Source organism: Nymphalis io, chromosome 15 (assembly GCF_905147045.1).
Source record: "Nymphalis io chromosome 15, ilAglIoxx1.1, whole genome shotgun sequence".
NCBI classification, from domain to species: domain Eukaryota; kingdom Metazoa; phylum Arthropoda; class Insecta; order Lepidoptera; family Nymphalidae; genus Nymphalis; species Nymphalis io.
The window spans coordinates 12620521-12647411 of NC_065902.1; the positions used below are offsets into that span (position 1 = coordinate 12620521).

The 26891-nt window shown below is 34.7% G+C and overlaps 1 protein-coding gene across 1 annotated transcript; it reads left to right on the forward strand.

Moving 5' to 3' along the window:
• Positions 1–12989: 12989 nt before the first annotated feature.
• LOC126773814 (putative inorganic phosphate cotransporter) lies at positions 12990–26600 on the forward strand. Its single transcript, XM_050495009.1, has 11 exons — positions 12990–13117; positions 17744–17883; positions 18048–18227; positions 18993–19131; positions 22614–22831; positions 23583–23732; positions 24329–24461; positions 24814–24938; positions 25475–25597; positions 25791–25935; positions 26434–26600. Exons 1-11 carry the CDS (start codon positions 13087–13089, stop codon positions 26493–26495), a joined length of 1446 nt encoding a protein of 481 aa, XP_050350966.1. The 5' UTR covers positions 12990–13086; the 3' UTR covers positions 26496–26600.
• Positions 26601–26891: the final 291 nt, after the last annotated feature.

Genomic DNA, 26891 nt, shown 5'->3' on the forward strand with positions numbered 1-26891 from the left:
AAATAATATGATTTTAGACATTATTAAACCAATTATACAAAGGAACTTTTGTATTGTTGGTACTGACTGATTAATACATTATAATAATCTGATAAGAAATTGTTATGATTTCGTCATCATGCAGTACCACTAAAAAGGCGACGTGCTGACGGCACATGATATTAGAAAAGTATCAACGAGATTTGTGCAAACAAGAGCGCTTCTTTGGGCTATGATTTCTCCTAGATACGTTGTCATTCCACAAACAATATCCTAATAAAAATGAGACATTTAAAATTTCACACGTCTGGGGAAACAGATAACTATGTTGGAATTAGATTGCGGCCGTATATCGAACTGTAAAAGAAAAGGAGCTTGCGAACACATTGTGTGCACCGTAATATGTACTAAGTTGGTACGATGTTAATCGACTAGAATAGAATTACTTATGTACTTTATGCATTCCGATACTAAGATATATAAAATTATATTTAGTAATTTGAATAATAATAACATTTTATATATGTTTATGTATTGTATTAAAACTAGATTTTGTATAATTACATTTATATATAAACGCTACTTAAGGGTATCTTATATACAAACCATTTATATGTAACTACTATTTTACAAAGGAAACCAGGGTTAAAAAGGCCAATAGAGAAAGACTAAAATGACATTTGTTTTGTCATGTATAATTTTTGTAGACATTTTAATATAAGAGGAAATGCTGGGAAGGCATAAAAGTATAAATTTTTTCAGCTTAAAGCATAAGCATCTACAGCTAGAGCTTCAGGGTCTGGTCGCCAGGAAATGTAAATTATACACTTGGAATTAGTGCGAACCACTTGTGAAATATTATGAACGTTCTTATGATTAGATGTTTATGAGTGTTTTATGATTAATTTTTAAATTGTTTTGATTTGTAGGTAATAAAAATGATGTTATTAATCTTGTTATAAATATATGATTTTTGTTGTTTTCTTAGAATTTTAAATCATACCTATTATATCGATCTAGGTGACATTTTTCTTCTCAAAAGAGACTAGCCAGTTGCGATGTGTTTGTGCACAAGTGGCTGAGAAAACATCGACGAACTCTATAATCCGAGAGGAAAGCGAATCTAACATAACTGAAAAGAGTTCCGGCGCTGAAATAATGATTTAATGTGCTTTCTTAGGTACAGCTGTGAAAAACTGCCAACTTCCAAGAATCCGGACTGCTACTAGATTAAAGCAATTATAAGGATCGATTCGATCTTGTATGTCACCCATGTACCTATAATAACACTGATTGACACAAAGAATAATGTTTCTTCAAATCACAGTAATTCTAGTGGTTGACTCAAAACGAACACAGTCATATATGACTCCTTTTTTGTTGTTCATATCAACGACTTTGTCGAAGAAGCGAACGAATTATTAAAAAAAAAAAATCTCACGCTCAAAACCCGCATATAAATTAATGAAAAAAAAACTTAATTTAAAATATTATTCATTTATATATTCCGACTACTACAACCTTTAGTTGCCCTTCTACTAATTAATAATATTGGATTTTTCCTCTCAAATAATAATCAGAAGCAGACTAAAGAATTTGGTGATTTTCTTGTTGTTTATTCATGTTCATTGCATTAATAATGCTGTTGTTCCTGTATCTGATCTTTTTTTTTATAGAATAGGAAGGCGGACGAGCATATGGGCCACCTGGTGGGAAGTGGTCACCAAACGCCCTTAGACATTGGCATTGTAAGAAATGTCAACCATCGCTTATACAGCCAATGCGCCACCAACCTTGGGAACTAACATTTTATGTCCCTTGTGCCTTTAATTACACTGGCTCACTCACCCTTTAAACCGGAACACAAAAATAACAAGTACTGCTGTTTTGCGGTAGAATATCTGATGAGTGGGTGGTACCTACCCAGACGAGCTTGCACAAAGCTCTACCACCAGTGAATCTCTCTGTGGTATCAGATTAACATCCCATCATATTATGCGAGAGAAAGAACGTAATGTGCACCTGTGGTTGGCGGGCACTGTGTGTTGTAATCTCCTGCGTTTTCTCCAATAAAAATGGCTGCCGTGACTGGAAGTTGATCTGGTGCACTGTATGTGTAACTCAGTTTTTCATTCGTAAAAATTCAGAACGAGCTTCGACACCGAACTTTAAAAATGTGTGTCACATATAAATATTTATTTAGTAATTAAGAGCACACCCATTGTTGGCTAACATAAGGTGACACTGCAAATATTATAAATAAAAATGTAATATGATGCGAGATAAAAACACTAATTTTGACTTTCTGCGTTATAATTATTCAAGCGTTGGAGATAGTATTTATTTATACAAAACACGAAATATTTGTCAAATCTAATCTCAGATGTCTGAAGATAAATACGTTAATATATATATATAATAGTACTAGTTACCCGTCCCGGCTTTGCACGCGCAGAATAAGGGTGTAGAATGCCTATATCGTCATATATATATATATATATATATATATATATATATATATATATATATCTCTAAGGACTTACGCAACTTTTTGAGGCTTATCGCGTACAAACAGACAGACATACAAACGCGGAAGGGGACTTTGTTTTATAATACTTATATAAATCTTTATTTCGTCCTACAAAAACGAGAAATAATATTGTAAAGTAAATACAAAACAAAATAAATAAAAGTTATTGGTAGATAAGACAGTTAAGTCATTAAAAAATTAATAAAATCAATCTACTCAGCATGAGAGAATGCATATATTAGTATGAGTTCATTTATGAGAGTTGTGTACGAGCTCAAGTTGTGTGTCGTCTGTAATCCTAAAGCCCCTAATTCTTATCCTATGTATGTCCTGTACATACACATGTACTACCATCTACCTACAGTGAGAAGGTAGATGGTAGTGAGCTCTGTTCAGGTATATTACAAATCATGGCAGACAATTCTGAGTTTTCCATATTATATCAATAATAAACTTATGGGTAAGTGATGCGTGTGTTAGGGTCTGTGAGAATATTATAATAAGAAATGAAACTCACGCGGATGGTCCATAAACGTGTATATTATATACACGTTATACACACAATATATGCACACAGAAGAAATAACGTTATACAGGCATAGAAGATCACATATGTACACATATACACGAACACAATACTTAAACACAAAGCGAATTATTTTGAAGCGCAAGTAACGGTTATGACGGTGGTAGAATAATGCGTAAGTCGTAAACGTTGGTAGGATCATTCGTAGCCAATATAAAAGATCCGTCGCTCCAATGCGCTTGCACCGGTAGGCGGGGCCTCAACATAGAACAAAGGACGACGTCACAACGGAGATAAACAATGCGGTTGTCCACTGTGTACGTTCGATCGTCCGTTGTGTCGTCAATCCAATATTCTATGTTGAGTTGGAATGTGTTGTGTAGTATGTCTGTTTGGATGTGTGTTTATGTATGTTTATAATATGTGTGTAAGTATGTATGTTAGTGGGATGCACATGTGGTGGACGCCACAAACTAAAACTAAAAATTGGTACATTTGCTCTCAAATGAGTTTTGAATTTATAGGAATACACTCGTTCGTTATAATAGTACATTTTACCTTTATGATTTTGGGACAGTAAATATGAAAAATACCAGTGGAGTATGAGTCTATTGCTACATATCTCAATTTATGCAAACAAAGTCAAACTTCCAATGCACATTCATCGCGTGCAATTTTTTTCTTAAAAAAAAAATGAAATCGTCCACAAATCGCTTAACATTCCAACCGACGAGGGAGCTGATCCACAGAAAAATAAATGCAACAGAAGTGAAAGAACAAATACTGACATAGTCACAACAATTGTTATTACAATTGTTGTTTATAATCACGTGGTAAAGGAAATTGAAAGTATTTACATAAAGTATAAAGTCCATATTTGGATATAGAAACCCAGTTAGTTGCGACCATATGCCGCTGTATGCGAGTGTACTGTGATAAGCTCGTCCCACATATTGACGCTAAATTTTGTGTGGACAATTTATGGTAATAAACATTACTGAATAATTAATAAAAATTTTCACGAATTATAAGCGGCCCAAGCCGCGAGTTCAGCTAGTATAATCCTATTTAGTTTAATGGAACTCTGGAATATAATATACTCATATGTGCGACGTTATTTCATTTCTACTTTCATCACAGTTCTGAGGTATATGCACGTTTTTGCAATCAAGATACCATTGTTCTTACTGAAATATTTCGAATCAAAATCGCATCTGCGATATTGATAACGCTCGAATTTTCTTCAATTTTTGAGAGCGTAACAAAGAAAAAGTATAAACATGGAATATGAAAAAAAAACATTCTTTTATAATAAAAACATTTGTCTATCATACGAATTATGAAACATCAACTGATGACTGCTGTTGAAATAATATTGAAATTAAAAAATACAAATAAATAAATATTGAGTAAAGTAAATAAATAAATCAAATACTCTAATTATTATAATAATATATATACATATATATATATATATATATATATGTATATATATTTATATATATATATATATATAGTGTAGGAATATAGGAGGGTAGTAGTGGGAGGAAGTGTATTTAAAGGAGGGTGGACGGTAGACAGGGCTCTTTTTGCTATCGTGTGTTCGGTCGATTGGTGTCATACTGTGTTATTTTTGTAATCCATTGCGATTAAGTTTGTTAGTGTCGTGTTGCTAGGGTTAGTTTTGAATTAAATTAGGAGAATTGTTGTTACATAAATTCATTAGTAAAAATTGTCAAATAGTTTGTGATTTTGTAAAATTGATTAAATTTATTATCTAGTTTTCTGTAATTTTGTTTTTAAAAAAAAATCCCTTCTGATCTGGTTTCTAAGAATAGCATAACGGCCTAAGAGAGCATCATGCCGTATGCCGTTACTTCATACGATTCGTACGCAGTAGATGATTAATGATAGCATTACTCTTTATTTTACACCGAGACAAAATAGTGACAGCAAAACAAATTAAACAAAATATGAAGTTACAGGACGTCACTATATTTAACGAGCAATTTCATATAGGTATTAAAAAAAGCCAAATACATTACTACGTTAGGGCTTAGTTTCTCATCAATTATTTGAACGCTAAGCACTTATTCTTCTTTTTTTTTCACATAATAGGCCAGCGATTGACCGTCGACTTGCCTGATGTTAAGCATCGACACGTTCTAGGACGTAGCACGCTTGCCTATAAGAAACCTGTTTACTCTGGATTTGAGTACACCAACGTTGTACCTATCAGGAAATACGGACTCAGATAAAGTATCCCACTGTTTCGCAGTGTGAATGATGAATGTAGATTGAAAGCGTTTCGTACGTAGGCGGGGAATTTCCAATGTGTACCTATGGCGCTTTGGTTGCGTTTGCCTGGCCGATCGATAGTAAAAGGGGGCGGGAGAAATCAGTTCGTGTAATTTCTGAGCACATTCTCCGAAATGTATCCGATATAAGACTGAAAGTGGTGCAACCACACGTCGATGTTCGAAATTTTGGAGCCTAGATTCAAATAATTTGTCGTCTCCTATCAGCCTCCTGGCACGCCTCTCAATCATCTCTAGAGCCTGAAGGTGGTAAAAAGGTGAAAGCAGTACTCCATACAATATGACCTCACTTGTGCTTTATATAAGCTGAGCAGCTGTTCTGGAGTAAAGTAGCGTCTCACTTTGGAGAGGATACCAAGCTTTCGAGCGGCTATTTAAGCTTTGGACTGAATAAACGTGAGAGTAACGCCAAGAAGGCCAAGATGGTCAGTTATAGGTACGGACACATTTCGGAAAGAGGGAGGTAGCTGGAATTCCCTCTTTTTGGCGAAAAAAAAACACGCCTGCGTCTTGGATGCATTGAACATGACCAAATTAGCATCGGGTCGATGCTAATCGGACACTGTCTTAAGGGACTTTTCATGCGCTCAACCATGGCCTCTCTTTGAGCCTGGATTTGGGCCTCACTAGCTTGCGCGTTGGAATTATAGCTCTCGACAACTGTGCAATCATCTGCGCACCCATGGATACCGGGCATCAGCAGATCATTAATGTGCAGCAGAAATAGTGTAGCAGAGAGCACTGACACCTGGGAAACACCGGAATTTATAGCCATTTGATCCGACGAGTGGCCATCAACCACCACTCGTAACAATCGGTTCCTCAGGAAGTCTGAAATCCACGCACACAGGCTAGCAGGCAGGCAATATGCAGGAAGATTGCTGATAAGGCCATCATGCCAAACCATGCCTTCCTGTGTTTCTCGATGGCCTCACTCCAGATGTGTATATGACGTATGCCAGAAGATCACCAGTTTACTGGTTTCAGCGAAACCTGTACTATCTGTCACTGAGAAGGTCATTGGCTCCCAGGTACGTCAGGAGCCTAGTATTTAGGATAGGTTACATTGTCTTGCACAAAATGGACGTAACCGAGATGGGCCTGTAATTGGCAGGGTCAGCACGACTACCCTTTTTAGGCACGGGCTGAACGTTAGCAAGCTTCCAGGACTTAGGCACTTGACCAGTCTCAAAAGAGAAGCGAAACAGACGCGTCAGGATAGGAGACAGTTCAAGCGCACAGTTCCTCAATACAATTGCTGTAATGCCATCAGGTCCGCTAGCCTTGTTCACGTCAAGGCTCCGTAGCATTTTGCGAACTTCCTTTTGCCGAATGCGTATATCACTCATAAGAGTGTCGGCGCTAGGTGTCGCGCTACAAGCGTCAAGACGTGAAGACTCCGCAAATAAAGACGCAAACAGATTTACCTTCTCTTCAGCGGTGTGAGCTAGCGTCCCGTCAGGCTTCTGAAGGGGAGGCAGTGAGGGCCTACAAAAGTTCGCTTCTACTGGTTTAGCTGATACTGTGAAGGGTGAGTGAGCCGTGTCACTTATTGTTCTATTATGAAATTCCATATTTCTTGAAGTTCCAATGCCTAAGATCGAAGGTGACTAACCAACTTGTGCTTTATAAAATTTTAAAATATATTATTATTTTACTCAGAAAAGCCTTTTTTTTTATAGAATAGGAAGGTGGACGAGCATATGGGCCACCTGATGGTAAGTGGTCACCAAACGCCCTTAGACATTGGCATTGTAAGAAATGTCAACCATCGCTTATAGCCAAATTTATAAAATTTTATGTCCCTTGTGCCTGTAATTACACTGGCTCACTCACCCTTCAAACCGGAACACAACAATATCAAGTATTGCTGTTTTGCGGTAGAATATCTGATGAGTGGGTGGTACCTACCCAGACGAGCTTGCACAAAGCCCTACCACCAGTAAGCCTAATTCACAATTAATAATATAAGATAATTAATACGATATAATAAGCAAAATAACCAAAAAATATTCTTCTTCGTTGTGAAAATCTTGTCATAGCGGTCGTGGTTGCCATGAAGTATTATGAATTGTTCGGCGCAGGTGTTATTCGCCTCCGACAGCAAACAAAAGTAGATATATAATTTTGAAATAAACATTTTTTTTATTTAAAAATTAAAAGAAACATGACTGCTCGCTTGCATGGCTTATAACATATTATTATTTTTAAGGTTTGCAGACATAATAAAAATTATAATTAATTAATAAGTAAAATTATGATCTAGTTTTGTTAAATATAATTGATGATGATTTTAATTTTTTTAATTAAACCAAAATCGTCGAATTTAAAGTTTAATCCAATTTTAATTAATCATATTTACACAAATACCTCACAGATCGTTCCTTAACAACTAATGAATTAAGTATACCGATTGCATCATTCGTGTTACAGTGTCAAAATCCAAATACATTTTCAACAACTTTGTATAACCTGACGCAGGATTTGTAACCAGAACCTCGAGTTAGACGGAAAAAAAGCCAGCAATTAAATCAACACGACGTTTCGTTTTTAAAAATATTCTGTAATACGTAAATATTCTGTACTACGTAAAAACATTCTTTTTATGAATATATATTTATTTAATATTTAACCTGAAACTTTCCTTTGTCGCAATGTTTGTTAGTCTGTAATGCTAAAACATATATGAATTTGTTAGTTATCTTATTTAGCCATTGAATCTACAGGGTACGTGTGTCACGTATATATAACTTTTGCGCCATTGATAAGAAAAATTACATAATGTATGCAAGTTTTGTGTAATATACTTATATATAGAATTCGTCTCAACTAAATATGTATATGTATGTCAACTCATACTTTTTTATATTAAATAAGATATTCATTGATACTATGAATAATACATTGGACAAACATCGTATCGTTTTTGGAGTATTAGTCGGACACGGTTTGGAGTATTACACAGAAACGATAAAATAGAACTAAAACTATCGTATTTTATTTATTGTTCTTATCTATAAGTTAATTCATAATACAATTTAACAACCATTAATCTTTTCTATTTCTATTAAATAAATTTCTTTAAACTTTGCCAGCGCTAATGTGCAATAAAATATTATTATGAAGCTATTGAAGATTTTGTTTTCCCAAATTGCATACAAGGCGAAGGGCTCATACATACATTTTATGGGCTTGTTCATCACATTACTTTAGGGAGAATTATACGTGAATCAGAAGTCCTAAATAATAATGTCCTCCAGATCGATTTCGGTCGCGGCGGTCAATCTCAAGAGAGATTAGCGAACTGCGCAGGCGATAATATTATAGTGCACAAGTGTGTGCTCAAAAACAGGTGCCACTCTATTCCCTAGCTCTTATAATCCGATGGGACAGCATTCTGACACGACCGAAAAGAGCTCAGGTGCAGGCCCAACGGCTTAACGTGCTTTTCAAGGCACGGGAGTGTACACACTTCCAACTTCAAGATTCCGGGCTGCTACTGAGAATTTTCTGACATATAATCCCAAAAACTTTTTATTGGCCCAACCTGGGAATTAGACCCAAGACCTCAAGATCAAGAAATGAGGCAGTCAAGTTAGAAAAAGTCCTATATATAATTTATATGAACCATCTATAGTTGCATTTTGGGGTTAAAACCGACTCATATTATGTGAGAGCAAACGGCATATCACCTTGTGGTTCCATGGGGAGCTATCCTATCATAAACTTCGTTGCTATAAATTATTATAATAATAAGAAATTCATATTTATTTTAGTAAAGAAACGTATTTTAGTAGATATTTTTTCTTATCTTTCTTGGACGAACGTGTCTAAAAATATACCTTTGAACATTAGTTACTACGTTCAAAACGTTAAAAACGTTACGTTAAAAACGTTACAATACGTTTAAAACGTTTAGTTAGGCGTTCAAAGTTTTTGACTTAGACTATAGAAAATTAAAGCGCAAAATCATGCATACATATAAACTAAGAGTAATAATTTTAATTAGTTTCTTAATTAATAAAGTCATTCACCTGTAAACGGAAAATCAACTAGAATAATCCTAAAGAACTAGAGCGAATTTATTGAATAAAAAGCCGATCAAGAGCGAGTCCGACTCGCTTGTAGGGTTTTACAGTATTTATTTTACCGAGGGAGCATTTTTTTATTTACCTGTAAAATATTGGTGAGTGATATTGTGTATTTTTAATGTGACAAGTATTCCTGCGCTTTGAAGGCGCCTTGAGGCTTGGATTATATGTCGTGATGGCGGTGACGTGACGCTATCTTATGCCCGTCATGCCCCCTCTATATTCCCTTGTTAGTGCTTGACGCGTTTACTATTTGCTGTATATTATTATAGTAATGAGACAAATGTATTTATTTGTTTACTCCATATTTATTTATTACTTTTGTTCAATTATTAATTATGTAAATTAACATTAATGTTAATTTATTTATTTCACATCTGTCGGGCGTCCCGTGACGGCCTCATCTTTTTAATATATAACTATCCCTAGCTAACTATTGAGTAGTTTTTGAGATAAGTTGAGAGTGGAGTGGGAGTCTGCAATATATAATATTATACGCCCATGATTCACCCACCTAACACTTCGGTACTCTAAGTACAAACATTGGCCGTGAAAGTTGGATTACGCGAGAAGACACCCTTTACGATATTTTATTCTACTGAACATTTTTCTATGGAACCCTAAAAATATTGAAGTCTTCGACTTTAAAATTACCGCGGAAAGAATAAAGATCGTATCAAGAAGTTCATTTTAAACCATTGAAGGCAAGATGTTTTAAAGGCGTACTTTCTTACTATTGCATTTCTTACTCCATTGTTCAACTGATATTTAAATGTAGCGCATATTGACCCTTAAAATAATTACTTTAAAGTCTTCGTGTTGCTGCAAAATATTAAAATATTATAGTTTTACAATTACAATAAAAACAACACCTTCATGATATTTAAAAGTTTACATTGTCTGGTTCGTCTTCAAATCTACATTCTGCTCATGGTAGGACATTTGCACAGTCTTTTTTTGGGGGGATCACTTAAATTAGTCGAACTAAATTAATAAATAAAAATGTCTTGATAGATAAAACTAAAATTATAAAATGATAAATATAATTAGAAGCAAAAGAGATATAACAATTTAGCTTCCAAGGTTGGTAACGCTTTGGCGATGTAGGAGAGCTGTTAAGATTTCTTAAAGAGAAAATGTTTTAGGATAGGGTTTACCATTGACTATCAATGCACATGACGATTTGATTGCAAGACGTTATTATAATATTTAAGTAAAAAACGCTCTCTAAAATATTAAAAAAATATTTTAAAATGCATTATTCATGATATTTCGTATCTAGTAAATGAAATATGAACAGCAGTGCTCTGTAGGAGCTCACTTCGTATCTCGCTCGTGAAATGTTGTAAGACGACGTACGCTGTTCTGATGCATTTACTCTTTTAACGTTCTAAATTGTCTACATGTTGCATTTTTTTTTTGATATTTCACAATCGTGTGCATTGAATGTCGAGTTTATTCGAGTAGAATGGCCCAACTTTACATAAAACTTAATGTCAATAAATATAGTACAATCTATGAAGACACTGACGCGTTTATTATGATGCTTACATTGGAATGACGTCCGTGTTTATTGGAAAACACACATCTACTGATTATTTCACTGATGCGTAATAACACTATGAACGATTACTTAGAATTTTTAGAAAGAAAAATAAATAATAGTAATACTATAGATGCTTATTTTTTTTTATAATATAGGAAGGCGCACAGGCTTGCTGCTGGTAATTGTTCACTACCTATAAACATTGGCGATGTTAGAAACTCCTTACTTCACCAATGCATCACCAATATTGGGAACTAAGATGTTATGTCCTATTGTACACTGGCTCACTCATCCTTCAAACTGGATCACAATAATATCAAGTACTGTTGTTTTACGGCCCGAGATGGCCCAGTGGTAAGAACGCGTGAATCTTAACCGATGATCGTGGGTTCAAACCCGGGCAAGCACCACTGAATTTTCATGTGCTTAATTTGTGATTATAATTCATCTCGTGCTTTACGGTGAAGGAAAACATCGTGAGGAAACATGCATGTGTCTAATTTCACTGAAATTCTGCCACATGTGTATTCCACCAACCCGCATTGGAGCAGCGTGGTGGAATAAGCTCCAAACCTTCTCCTCAAAAAGAGGAGAGGAGGCCTTTAGCCCAGCAGTGGGACATTCACAGGCTGTTACGGTTACGGTTGTTTTACGGTAGAATATCTAATGGGCGACACACAAGGCCCTACTACCAAATATTTTTAATAGTTGTGACTATTTTATAGGTATACGAAAATATCGCTATAGGTAAGTAAAGTTATTATTTGTATGGCAGAAAAAAACGTACGTGATATTATTTTGTAAGTTAAATGTACTTTAAATTAAACAAGCTTGTATTTACACACGATGTAAGGAATGGTAAATATTTCTTACAGCGACGATGTCTATGGGCAGTGGTGAATATTTAACATATTTTGATACCAATAATATTTTTTAAAAAAATATGAAACAAAATAGTTGAAAAAACCTTCACGAAATGACTTGTTACTTGAAGGCGTGTTTTTATTTATTTAATTACTATCGATATCTGTGAATAGAATGGAACATAGTCGCTATCGGTGTATTTGTTTGTAGGCCAAGATCCTCTTAGCTGAACACCGAAATTTGATACAGTTTTCAATCTCATTTAGACAGCCGTAGTTAGAATATGTGAATTTTAACCAAAGATTGTTTAAAATAAAACAATATTGAATTTTCATATGCTTATTTTTGTGATGGCGTATGATCAGTAGAGGATAATATCAGCCACTTGAGCTTGGCAGTGATCTTACACCATCAAAATCGTTCTTTCGTCCTTCAAACGTTTTATTCCTTCAAGCGAGGCGTGAAGAGGCATCTCGCAAGATGCCTCTTCACGCCTATTAAAATACACTCTACGCTTTGCCGGCCCGCAGGCCGGCAAAGCGTGGGCGGCTAGTTCAGAACAATTTTCCCGACTGTACTGGCCGTCATCGCGTTAGGACTCTACTACCATTTACCATAAAGTGGAGTAGAGTCATTAGCCTTCCTGGCAAATATATAAAAAAAATCGTGAGGAAACCTGCAGGTGTCAGACGAACTTTTGCCATATGTCAACATAAGTCAATCATCATTGGTGCAGATAGATCGAATAAGATCTAAATTTTCTTCTTAAAAGGAGATTAGTGGAATTCCATTGTCCCAAATACATTACAAGCAATGCACGCGTCTTAATATTTTTTTTATAAATGAACACTTTTTAAAATTTTCCTAAACTTATGTTAGTGAGATTGAATAATATATGACTAGTCTACTGATGACATTTTAATACAAAAACAAATCTTTATATTTGTTCTTCTATTTATTTTAAGATATGAATTATAACTTGTATAAACTGCATACCGGTATTACGTCAAAGATAACTGAAAAATTATTATAGTATATTGGTCCTTATTACCAAAGTCAATAAGAATTATATTCCTATTTTATATCTATTATAATATTTGTTTATTTGCTTATGAACTCTAAGTCTTTATTTTGTCGTTGTATTCTTGTTCCATTCGATTGGAAGCAGCGGCATTGGAAACAAAAAATAAAAAATAAATGTTTATTAGAAAAACTTACGTATATTCTTCAAAATGAAGATTTCGACGAAAGATTCTGAAAAAAGTGAGTATGCAGTCATTATTCTTACATACAAAATACCTCACCAAAATCTTCTATTTTCAAAGAGGAATACTTGTGATATAATGGGAATTATAAAATATATGTGAAACTCTTAGTGGTACATTGTGCAAGAATTCTGTTGTTGATGAGATCATGTTGGGAATGGAATACTACATTCCTAGCTCAGACCTCATCAGTAAGGGTACGCGTTGGTTCACTCGTGAATGTGCCGATGCTGTATCATATAATCAGGTGGCATATCGCGCGTGGATTAACGGCTGCATTAGCGGGGCATCTAATATTGACTCACTGAAAGCAAACTACAACAAAAACTCCAAGCCCTGTAGAAAGACATACACGAGAGCGGTTGCACATCGCATTGTACAGATTGGTCATGACCTTGTTTCGCATCCTAGGGGCTCCCGTAGCTTCTGGCGTCTGACCAAGTCTGTGCAAAACAATTTCTGCCAACCTTCGCTGCCACCGCTCAGAAAACCGGACGGATCGCTAGCTCACAGTCCGCAGGAGAAAACCGATCTCCTGGCTCTTTGCCGATAACTCCGTGATCGATGATTGTAGTACGCTGCCACCAACAATACCTTCAAGTGGCCATACGATGCCTGACATCAAAAGCAGGCAACGTGATGTGCGTGCGGAGCTGCAATCACTTGATGTTTAGAAAACTAGCGGTCCCGATGGAATACCAGCCATAGTGCTGAAGAAGTGCGCGGCGGAGCTGTCTCCTTTGTTAACGTGACTGTTTCAACTTTCTTTCTCTTCGGGATGTGTGCCGGAGGCTTGGAGAAGAGCTAGCTATGCAAGCGGTTCCCAAAAAAGGGGATCGGTCTGACCCGGAAAATTATCGGCCAATAGCCTTACTTACTTTGTAAGGTGATGGAACGGATTCTAAACGACCAACTGATCCATTACCTAGAAGATCACTGCTTAATTAATGATCGTCAGTACGTATTTCGACCAAAACGGTCCACAGGTGATCTTCTAGCGTACGTAACACACCTCTGGGGTGAAGCTAACGACAAGCATGGAGAATCGTCTGATGTTAGCCTATCTCCAAGGCTGCATGGTGGATACCACGGATGCGCAGTGTCTGGGCGAGCGGAAATTGAGGAGAGGTGGGAGAATCTTGTCATTGAACTCGACAGGACGTTAGAGCTCATCGCCAAATGGGGTTCTGATAATCTTATTAAGTTTAATGCCAAGAAAACACAGGTATGCGCTCTCACAGCGAAAAAGTCACCATTTTCCCCTCTTCCCTCCCTCTGTGTCACTCCGCTGGTGATACACAGCAAAATCGCCATGCTGGGGATCGATGACGTTTGCTGTGACCGTAGTTCAAGGGATTACATCGAGGCTGTTAGAAAAACAGCTTCACGGAAACTCGGAGTTCTGAAAAAGGTTCGGCGTGTTGTACAAAACACAGGTACGGTCTTGCGTTGAATATTGCTCTCACCTTTGGGATGGCTCCGCTAAGTACCTACTGGAGGCCTTGGATTGGTTGCAGCGACGTGCGCTCCGCATTATTGGCGACGTAAAGGTCACAAACACCCTCGAGCCTTTACAATTGCATCGAGAGATAACAGCGCTAAGCGCTTTCTGTCCACTGTATCACGGCGAGTGCTCTGAGAAATTATTCTCTCTAATTCCTGCTTCCCGCTTCCTTCATAAGTCTACGCGTGCTGGCTCTCGATGTCACCGCCTAACTGTGACATCAATTCCATCGCGCACAAAGAAATTAGGCAACTCCTTTCTTTGTCGCACTTCCAAAAAATGGAATTCCTTACCAGCTTACGTGTTCCCGTCCTCTTACAACCTGGGTTCCAAACGAGGCGTGAAAGGTGCATCTTGCGGGCCGGCAAGGCGGGGGCGGCTAGTGCTGAACATTCTTCCCAACTGTACAGGCCGTCGTCGCTTTTCGACTCTACTACCACTTATCATCAGTTGGAGTAGTCATTTGTCTACCCGGCGCATATAAAAAAAAGGATTCTTAGGTAACTACTGGGTAAGGTTCAGTGAGTAAGATAGTGTAATTGAAGTCACAAGATATATCTGTGTTATAACATGTAGTTCACACGGCTGGCAGCACACTGAAGCTATAATTATTGACTTTGTATGGGTGTCTGTGACCAGATCAACAAGTAGTCCATTTTCCCATCTCTGATGGAATCTTCTAATTTATATGAACTCCTACTATCCCGCTTCTTAGATGGAATTTTTATACGCAAAGAAAATGATTGCTTGATGAAATTATTTATTATAAATAGGAGCACTAAATATCAAATGTCAAAAATCTATTAATCATTCAAAAAATAAGTACTTTAGACATAAAAAAACCGACAGGGAGATTTCTGGAGGATTTTTGGTTTAGTTTTCCACAATATTTTAGTAAGTTAGATGAGGGAGGAAATACTAATAATAAACTGCACCTTCAGGCTGTAAGAAATACGAACATTATCGTACACCGACCGTCAATGCTTCTCCAACCATGCGATCTATAATGTCATATTTCCCGTTAAACCTGAACTCTGTGCACAAATTGCTTGGAGAATAACAGTTGAGTGTCCCATACATCCATCCAGAGTATATAAAGCTTACTTACTCGTATCGTATTCGTACGGCTTACTTACTGACATTCCTTAATATGTTTATTGATTTTTTCCGTTATATATATTTTTAAAATCATTATTATAACACACAATCTTTTGACGATTAACATCTCAAAAACTTGTTACGTTATTTTTAAGATTATTAGATTAGATTAATGGCGTTTGGCGCAAGAAAAAGCCAATGAAAGATCTGGGTTTGAGGCTGGATGGCAACTTGACGTGTAAAAACTCACGTAAGACGAACCAAAACTTTTTTCATGTATTGATCCCATTCGTAAAGTTGTTCGTTGTATTCCACGATTACTGCGCTATCACGTATACAACTCCCTAGTTAAACCACATCTTTTATACTTAATTGAAGTGTGGGGCACTGCCGCTAAAACTCACTTAGCAGAAATTCAGATTATGTAAAATAAAATTATATAAACTTCTTTTTCGATACCAATGTTTAACACCTACTACCAAAATTCATACAAACACTAAAATTATGAATACTACACAACTATATATACACAATGTTTGCATATTAATACAGAAATTATGAAAAAGTTCTCTCCCTTCTAACTTCACATTTAAACATGAAATAACAAAACGAAGTTGTCGCAGAGCTGGTTGGTACTCCAACGAACTACGCGAAACGCGGTACACGAACGTATAAAAAAATTAATAACCCTTGAAGATGCGCAGATTTATAACAAATTACCCTCCAATAATTAAAAATTGTAACTAAATGCAAATATTTAAAATTGTAACTAAATTCAAAACAAATTAGCACAATATGTTATAAATATCTACTTTTTAAAAACCTATTATGTACACACCTACTACTGACGTATAATAATTGCTTACCAATTATTATTTATTGTTTTCACTCATAACGGATCGGATCGGAACGAATTTAGATCAATATAATATTATACCTACCATGAACGACAAACTACCTGCATAATATTTTCTTTAAAATTTGTAAACATTTCTCATATAAGTGTCTTTTTGTTTTATGTTTATAAGCCTAAGAACAAGGATACTTTCCATGTTTGGTCCGTATATTTATGCTACTATTAATGTTTTTTTTTGTAAAATTCGTGTGACCGTTGCATGGAAGCAGTTTTTACTGCTGGCGCAAAATAGAGGTATTAGCTTGAAGATTTTAGCTCTATGTCAGTCTATGGAATTGTTACTGTCAAACAAATATTTTGATTACAATGCATTTTTTAAACTGGTTTAATTGGAATGATTCTTAACTTGTTTGAAAAAAATAATGTTTAGCTGCTAATACAGCTCATCCCTGGTTAGAGTATACATACAGACTTTTGAAAATTCATTTTGGAACATTAAATTCAAATCTTGACTATTTAGTGAAGTAATTTTGGTTAAATGATAACTTTATTATTGAGAACGAATACACTTTGGTGTAGGTTACCAACACTGGGCGCTAATTTTACATCAGTACTCTTTAAATCAATCACGAAAAATCATCTAATTACGTTACAATTAATGAGTATTTGACATGTCACTAGCGAAACTGTAATTTCACGCCATTGATGATTTCGTATTCGCTTATATTTTTATGAAGTTATTCTTATCGTGCTAATAATTTAAATAATATAATTACTCAAAGCAGAACAAACATTGAGCCGGATATCTCAGTGGTTAGAACGCGTGAATCTTAACCGATGATCGTGGGTTCAAACCAGGGCAAGCACCACTGAATTTTCATGTGCTTAATTTGTGTTTATAATTCATCTCGTGCTTGACGGTGAAGAAAAACATCGTGAGGAAACCTGCATGTCTCAAATTTCACTGAAATTCTGTCACATGTGTATTCTACCAACTCGCATTAGAGCAGCGTGGTGGAATAAGCTCCAAACCTTCTCCACAAAAAAGGAAAGGAGGCTTTGGCCCAACAGTGGGACTTTCACAGACTGTCAAGACAAAAAAAAACTAAAAAAAATGATTTTGATATTTGACGTTTATTATATCTATGTATTGAATGTCTTTTCAGAATATGGATACGGAGTTCGCCATATTCAAATGATATGCATGTGTCTGAATATGATCTCGTTATTCATCGCCCGCGGCAGCTTAGGGGTAGCTGTACTTGCCATGACTGATATGGGAAAACGAAGTAACCCTAGCGTAACTGTAAGTAACAATGATCTCCGAATATCAATCTTACGCTATGACTTTAACCTTCAGAGAAATATTTTGCTCTGTTTTGAGTTTGTTCCTTAATACCGCAACGCCTACTAAGCGTTGAAACTTTTTGATACGTATATGTTAATAAAACGAATGAATTATTCTTGCAGGTATACGAATGGGATAAAAAGATCCAGGGCTTAATATTATCTTCATTCTTCTGGGGTTACACTGCGATGCAGATTCCAGCTGGTCTTCTGTCTAAGAGATATGGTGGAAAACCTATCCTGTTATTTTCATTGTTGACCAATGCAATCATTTGCGGTCTTCTACCAACACTTGTGCATTATGTCAGTATTATATATTCTATTAATCAGGTAGTAAAAACGGCCTTTCGTAATTATTACCATTTTCACTTTGTAATTACCTGGTCGAGGTAAAAAACCGAGTAAGCAACATTGAGTTTTCTTTTATTTAATTTGTCTTGATATTTGCTAAACTATGTAAGTAATTCGAGATTCATATATGTAATAATTTAAATATGTCCATTTCCAATATTTAATAAGGACAGCTTAATTATATGTATATAATTCCTATACAATATCAATCGATATTTTTAAAAGGTACTGTAGGAATATAAGTATAAATACTCTGTGTTGTTAGAATTTCCCATCGGTAGTATAATATCAACATATAACCTTCTCTTGCTATGTATTATTATTTGTGAATCCAATAATATACACAACGGACTTTTTTTTATATAGCCCAAATGACTTTTGGCTTTTATAAATATTATTGATATTATTTGAGCCTGTTGGCGTGGTTGGTAGATACTTGCCTTTCACGCCGAAGGTTGTGGGTTCGATTCCCACCCAGGACAGACATTTGTGTGAACATGTCTGTTTGTCCTGAGTCTGGGTGTTATTATCTATATAAGTATGTATTTACAAAAGAAAAGTGGTATATGTAGTATATCAGTTGTCTGGTTTCCATAGCACAAGCTCTGCTTAATTTGTGATCAGATGGGCGTGTGTGAATAATGTACCAGAATATTATTATTATTACATACGGAAATATGTTATTTGTAGTAATATTTTTTATTATTTGGATTTCAGGGTGGATGGCAAATAGTATGCGCATGTCGAGTGCTCATGGGTCTCACACAGGCTTGCCTTTTCCCTGCCAGTCACACGCTACTTGGCAAATGGCTTCCAGCACAAGAAAGAACCTCGTATACTGGCATAGTGTATGGAGGTATGTATGATTATTTTATTCTAATAAAATAACTTAAAAATAGTATTGTTTAACATTTTGCTCAAAGGTATTTTCCCTTTATAATAAAGATTGATTGCTAGGTCTCGTTCTCTTTAAGGGAGAAGGATTTAGACCTTCATTCATCACGCTACTCCAATGCGGGCTGATTCTCCAATACATTTGTTAGAATTTCTTCCGACACATTCATGTATAGTAACTATTTTTATTCACTGATAAGTAAGAGATCAATTACAATTATATTTTTATTTAGATAAAGCATTTATTAACACTTTTACTGTTGGTAGGGCTTTGTGTAAGCTCGTCTGGGTAGGTACCACCCACTCATCAGATATTCTACCGCAAAACAGCAATACTTGATATTGTTGTGTTCCGGTTTGAAGGGTGAGTGAGCCAGTGTAATTACAGGCACAAGGGACATAAAATCTTAGTTCCCAAGGTTGGTGGCGCATTGGCTATGTAAGCGATGGTTGACATTTCTTACAATGCCAATGTCTAAGGGCGTTTGGTGACCACTTACCATCAGGTGGCCCATATACTCGTCTGCCTTCCTATTGTATAAAAAAAAAAACCCTTGTACGGTATTTATATATGGTAAGTTACAAATGTTTTGTGTACTGTATGCATCGCTTATTTCAACGTCAATCAAATTATGTAACTCGTGTCCGGTAATTACAAAAGACCAAAGAAGCTGTTAGATAATAACCATTTTTTTTAATTTTATTACATTGACGACTACTGAACTGCAGTTCGTGCGCATGTCAATATATATAAACGTATTACCCGCGGCTTCGTTCACATCATAATTCAGAATTACCAATTTCCATAGTTTTTTCTTCAAAAAGAAATTTTATTATCTTTACACTTTAATAAATCCTTCCTCAGTACTTACTTACTGTGTAAAAGAAACCCGTACATAAGTTTCTAGCCCCAGTCTGTTGGTAATTCTTTTATATAAATAGATAAAATACTAAATGTCAAACATACATTAATCTATATTAAAATTTACTTTGTTCAAGTAGACTATTATCATTTGAGAAGATAAATTAATTGTATAACTACCGCAGTATTTTATCCAAAACATAAACAATCTTGTATCCGTTTGTAATCTTGACTTAACAGTAATATAAATATTTCGGAAAATTAATCTTTTAAAAAATACACAACAAGCCAAGAAGTTTGTACACTTGTTTATATGTAAAGTGTACTTGCTTCATAAATGAAGTTCTTATACAGTATTTTTCGTTAAAATTATTATATTTTTTATAAAAATATGTTTCAATGCGAAAGTATCAAGTGAAAAGGCCTCGGCGAGATAAAAATCAGTGGTATAACTTTTTTCATTTATGCCTTCTTTAGTAAATTTTTGTAAGTTCTTTTTAATAAGCTGTGTTCATTCTTTGTGGTTTTTGTCGTATAAGAGCGTTTTTTTATATAAATAAAATTTGTTTTTCCACTTATTAAGAAAATGCTTTCAATCTGCGCTCCTCTGTTTTTGAAGTTAATCTTGACTAATATTATATATGTGAAAGTAAGTTTGTCTTTCTGTTACGCTTTCACTGCTAAACCACTGAATTCAATGAAGTTTGGTATTTATTTATTATTAAATAAGTTAAGTATGAAGCTTAAACCCTAGATAAGAAGATTTTTTTATCATATATCATATTATCATAATTGCTGTATAGTTGAAGTAAAATGGAGTAAGCCTTCGTAACCATAGATTACATTGATTTTTAGAAAAACAAAGTAATAGCCTTGACAAGGTTTGGAATTTACTCCACGGCAGTAGTCGTAATCAATTACGATTTGAGATTTAATTATGAACTTTTGTTAGCGAGATCTGAAATCAATTATTTTCTGCAATTTACTTTGAATGCATTGAGTTTGCAATTTGTCATCTTACGATTGCAGAATCTAAAGAAATTGCATTTAAATGATCCATTATGGGATAATAAGGCAAATTCTATCAAAGATTTGCTTGGATTGCTATAAATAAGTTTTTCAAATGTTTTATACCTTTTGGATAGAAAATGCAAATATTTAATAATTATTTTTTAAACAAGTTAATTTTGCAGTTTAATTGACTTGTAATGAAATAAAATGTTTTTATTTATATTAAGTTAGGATTTTCATAGAAGGTTGTTCGACTGAGGCAAGTAAAAGCTATTAAGCTTTTCAGTCAAAAAAAAAATGCCAGTCGCAGATTGGTTCTTGGGAATTGGCAGTGTGTCACTTCAAAGCCTCAGAAAACAGGTTTTTTACCTCGGAAAATAGGTTTTTATCTTTGGTCTAAAGTCGTGTCGGATTACCATCTAAATAGATTATGAGAATTAGACATTAGAGAGTGTACTGTATGCGTGTGTGTGTGTTTATGCACACATTTAGCGTTATAAATATACTTAGCCAGTCTTCGGTCATGAGCAAAACATACATTGTTTTTATAAATAACAATATGGTATAGTACAGTATATAAAAGTTGTAACAGATGTTAAGGCAAATAAAGAATGAGAAAAATGAATATGTTTTTCCTATTAATTAAATAATATAATGATGTTTGAAATCTTATAAAACTAATGTTTTATTTGTTAATACAAATAGGGTAATAATTGTAAGGAAAGATCGAATGCTAACAATTGATATTGACGCAAACAAATAGGATATCAAATTCGCAGTGTGTTCACATGTCTACTGGGAGAAAAATCTTTACAAATCAAGATTTGTAACACAATAGCTTTAACCCTTGAAGTTACAGAAAGGTTAACATGTTAAGCAATATTTGGGTTGTATTGTACTAGCCAATGAATTTTAATATGCTTAATTTGCGATTATTTTTATTAATTACGTGTTCAGTGATGAGGTAAAATATCATGTGGTAGCCTAAATCTATCGGATGGAAATCTGCCACATGTGTATCTACCGATCCGCATTGAATGTGTTTTGGAATAGGTCTAAAATATTTTATTTATGTTATAGGCAGGTGGACGAGCAAATGGGACACCTGATGGTAAGTGGTCAACGCCACCCATAGATATTTGCGATGTAAGAAATAATAACCCTTCCTTAAATCGCCATTGCGGCACCAACCTTGGTAACTGGGTTGTTATGTCCCTTATACCTGTAGTTATACTGGCTCACTCAGCCTTCAAACCGGAACGCAACAGCACTAAGTATTGTTGCTTAGCGGCAGAATATCTGATGAGTGGGTGGCATATGGGTAGGATATGTGCTTGCACAAAGCCCTACCACCAGTCAAATACATATTGAAAACAAACTTATAAAGCAGCTTGAAAAAAAGTAGGTATTTTGTGACGTCAACTTCAAAATGTTACTCTCATCGCGCCCTAAGATGTTTCACTTCAAATGTTCTTAATCCACATAACAGTTCATTCTTTTTAAAATATTCTCGTATATTCGAGAAAATTAAGATGACAAAAGGATTGATAAATTTCTTTTCGTTTTTATAGGTACCCAAATGGGCATTATAATAGCTATGCCCGTATCAGGTGTTTTGGCGGAAACGAAAATGGGTTGGAAACTTATATTCTACACAGTGTCGTGTATAATGTTCGTCACTGCGGCGATATGGGCCTTCTTCTCAGCCAACAGTCCGAGGGATCACCGTCTGATGACGAATGAGGAAAGAGAATATATTGAGAGAGGGTTGAACGTTGCCAATTCTAAGGTAAGGGCTTGTATTTCTGTTTACAAGTATAACATCTAACTTTCTAATGAAGTTTTGTCAAATAGACGAAAGATCGAAGTTATTTGGTTTAACCCCCTCTGGGAAGATACTATCCACTCACCAGTTTTTTTACTAGGAAAAGTTTTTTACCTGCAATCTAAATGGATATTGGTGAAACAAATCATTTAACATCAAGGGATCGTTATCTTCATTTGGCTTATAGAAATTAAAAAAAAGTGGAGACAAAGTAAGCATGACTAGTGTTTTTCTTGAAAGAGGCTTTGTTCTTTGTTCTGATACTTAAGCCGTTTAATGGTGTAGTAGTTAAAGCTCTCTTAATGTACAGAATATAAAATGAGTACTAAATTGTCACAACTAACTATTAGGTGCTTCTTAACCCGGAAAATGCTATGAATAAAATAGTCTTCGCATAAAACTGAGCAAGTTTATTCAAATAGCGCTCACTATATATTAGTCCTGTAAAAATTTAAACTGAGTCACATTTAACAGCGTTTTATTTAGGTTTGAATCTACCGTGGGTCAAATATTGTACCTTAATTTAGTATTAGTTTCACCCAAACAATTGAGCGGATATTTGCACTTATTTGTACTTTTGCGCATAACAATACATTTTTTTTATAAGTATATCAATTATGGGCTTATATTAATTTATAAACATTTAGTATGAATAATATTTCCTATTTCTGTGTCAAATATGTCCAACGTATCTATACTCGTAAAATTTTTATAGATTCTTAGAACGCCATGGAGGCAAATATTTACTACAAAGGCTTTATGGGCTATAATGTTGAGTCACTTTGGCTGTGCCGTCGGTTTTGTGCTCTTTTTCGTCGACATGCCCACTTATTTGGAGAGAGGCCTACAGATATCGTTGAAAAATGTAAGTACATAATAAAATCATTAATATTTATGCGTTTAAATGAAATTTGGCGACGCCTTATTCACGAAGGTCAATCAAAGCATGACAATGACTGGTTAAACTACTAAAAGAAAAACGCACTAGGCGTCATGAGCGGGCTTCAAACCCCCGCCCATCTGGGGGCGCATACACTTGTCGGAAGTGCGGCCGGAGGATCCTCTCTCGCATTGGTCTTTTCAGTCATGAACGCAAGTGCCTTCGCGATGCCGCTTAAATTATCTGTCAAAGATGCAGAAGCCTATATAATAAATGAAACACAACAAACACAATCCAAAATTTTCCACAGCAGGGCAGACTTTTTCTCCTCTTAAGGAGGTTTATAGATAGTGGTGAACTAGTCCAACTTATTACTGGCCAATGGATACATATGACGTGTTCGAATTTTAATTTCACCATCAAGAATGAGATAAATTATAATCTAATTACATTTAAAGTCAAATACAACGTTCAAATAATAATGAATTTTGGATAAGTAAAATTATAGCGAGAAAAATCGCTCTTGTAGCATCTAAACATCAATATATACGGAAAATTCTAACTTATTTTATTTTCAACAGAGTGCGTCGTTATCAGCGTTACCTTATATGGGCATGTTATTTGGGAACGTCTTTTCTACGTCTGTCTGTGAAAAATTGTATAACAGAGGATATTTATCATTAATAAATTGCAGAAAAATTTTCAATTCAATTGGTAATTTATTTTGTTTTGTACATCATTAGTTTTGTTTAATATCAATATGATTTGAGATCACAAGATCATTGAAAATTGACAACAGTGAAATAATAAAAAATATATGTGTACCATTTGTTGAAAACCATTTTTTATCAAGCTAGCTGTATCTTTTAAGGGTAAATTGGTTGTGAAAAAACTTGGTTTTAGTCAATTCTTTTGTGTCTTTCCAAAGATTTGCAATTAATTACATATTTTAAAATTGCCAACTATTTTATTTCTATTAGTAGAAATGCATAATAATTATAAAATATTCATATGATTTAAAATTTGATGGAAGATGTGGCTTATATGTATTTTTTTCTTTTTTTAGGATTCATCGGCATGGCAATTGGTCTGCTAGTGTTGTCGTTCATCGGTCCAGATAACAAAAATATAGCTATCGTCACTTTGGTTTTAGCCCTCACTTTAAGTGGATTCTGGTCTGCGGGTTTCATGGTTTGTGAAGGATTCTTTATTATATCTACAAAATATAACGAGTATTTTTCGTAAACCGTCGTCACCACAATTTAATAAATAATAATTAAGGGTTTATGTGATTATATTAGCGTTACTTAGGAATATTTGATGCTCAATCAAAATTCAAACTTGAGTTACTTTAAAATATGGTAAAGGTATTGCAATAGAAATTAAATTTATTTGAATGAAATATTATAATATCTCAGCCAATCGATAATCATTTTTGAAAATTTCAATCGCTTTTATTTTTGATAAATATAAGACACACTGCTAGTCTATAATTTAAATTAATAATTTATATAAAGTATTTTTGTTTTTTAACATCGTGAGGAAAAAAGTAAAATTAGATACGTGCAGTATTTAATTTCATTGAAATTATGCACATGTGTATTCTATCAAGCCGCACTAGAGCAGCGTGGTGGAATAAGCTCCAAGGCTTCTCCTTAAAAGGGAGAAGAGGCCTTAGCCCAGCAGTGGGTCATGAACAGGCTGTTACTGTATTTTAGTTTTTTCAGATGTCCCATTTAGATCTATCACCCAACTATGGTGGTGTTATGCTCTCTTTAACAAACTGCGTGGCTAACTTCGGGAGTATCATTACGCCAATCGTCACAAGTTTGATTCTACAAAATGATCCAGTAAGAATCTCTTATTTATTTTAATACTAATGTTTCTAGTAAATATTAACTTTTAATGTTTAAACTTGTTTGCAGTTTAAAATCTGAGAAACGAGTAATGTAAGAGTCGAAAATGTTTATTTAAAAAAAATATATGATTTTAATTAAGAACATTTCTAAAAGAAATACGTACATCATTTTGTCTTTTATACAGACAGACGTAAGTCGTTGGCGCATTGTATTCATAGTGACAGCCGTGGTGACCATTATTTCCAATACTGGTTTCGTATTGTTTGGGAGTTCAGAGCGACAGGAGTGGGATGACCCCGACTATCTGGACAAAAGGAAAGCTGATATAGGTGAAATAGAATTTCAGATTTCTTTATTATATAAATAGTTAAAGGTAATAGAATTAAACGGGTCAATGACCTTTCTAAATGTTGAGATGATCTGAAATCTTATATCTATAGTGTTTTTTATTGGCTCAGCCTTCATACTAGAATTTATAAGTATGTTGCTTGACCCGAGGGCTAGTAAGATAACGTGTAGTAATTTATACTTTTACACTCAATTAGAGGGACGAAGGAAAGTTCAACAAGATTTTTGAAACTTATGATTTTTATTGTAATAAGAGAAGTTTAGTAGTCGTTGAAAGTACGTTAAATGTCCTAGCGTTGAGTATAGGGCTCTCCTCTTAAGTAAAATGGTCCGGCTTTAAGCCCGTAATCTTTAGTTAAGTTTCACTTAGTCTGTCCATTGAGTCATCTCAATATATTATTTGTATTATTATGTATCTGATATTTAAACCAAAAGACATTCATGTTTCACGAGGAAATTAAATAATCTCTTTCTTACAGAGGAAATGAGGCCAGCCTTAGCACCTGTCAAGGATCGGAAAGACTGTAAAGAAGAAAAATGATTAAGCAGAATTTGAATAGAATTTAACACAATTGACAAGACTACGTAGCAATACGATTAATTTTTTAAGTTATAAAAATGTAAATAAAAATAATTTGAAACCTTATGAGTGTTTTATATATCTACTCCGCCTAATATATGGTAATAATGAAGGTAAAGATGAACTAGAATTAGTTTATTTTTTATTTAAAACTAGTATTATTATATACATTTTAAAGGGCTGGTTGGCGTGGTTGTTAGATACTTGCCAGTCACGCCGAAGATTGTAGGTTCGATTCCCACTTAGGACAGACATTTGTGCATGAATGTGTCTGTTTGTCCTAAGTCTGGTTGTAATTGTTTACATAACTATGTATTTACAAAAGAAAAGTAATATATGTAGTATGTCAGATGTCTG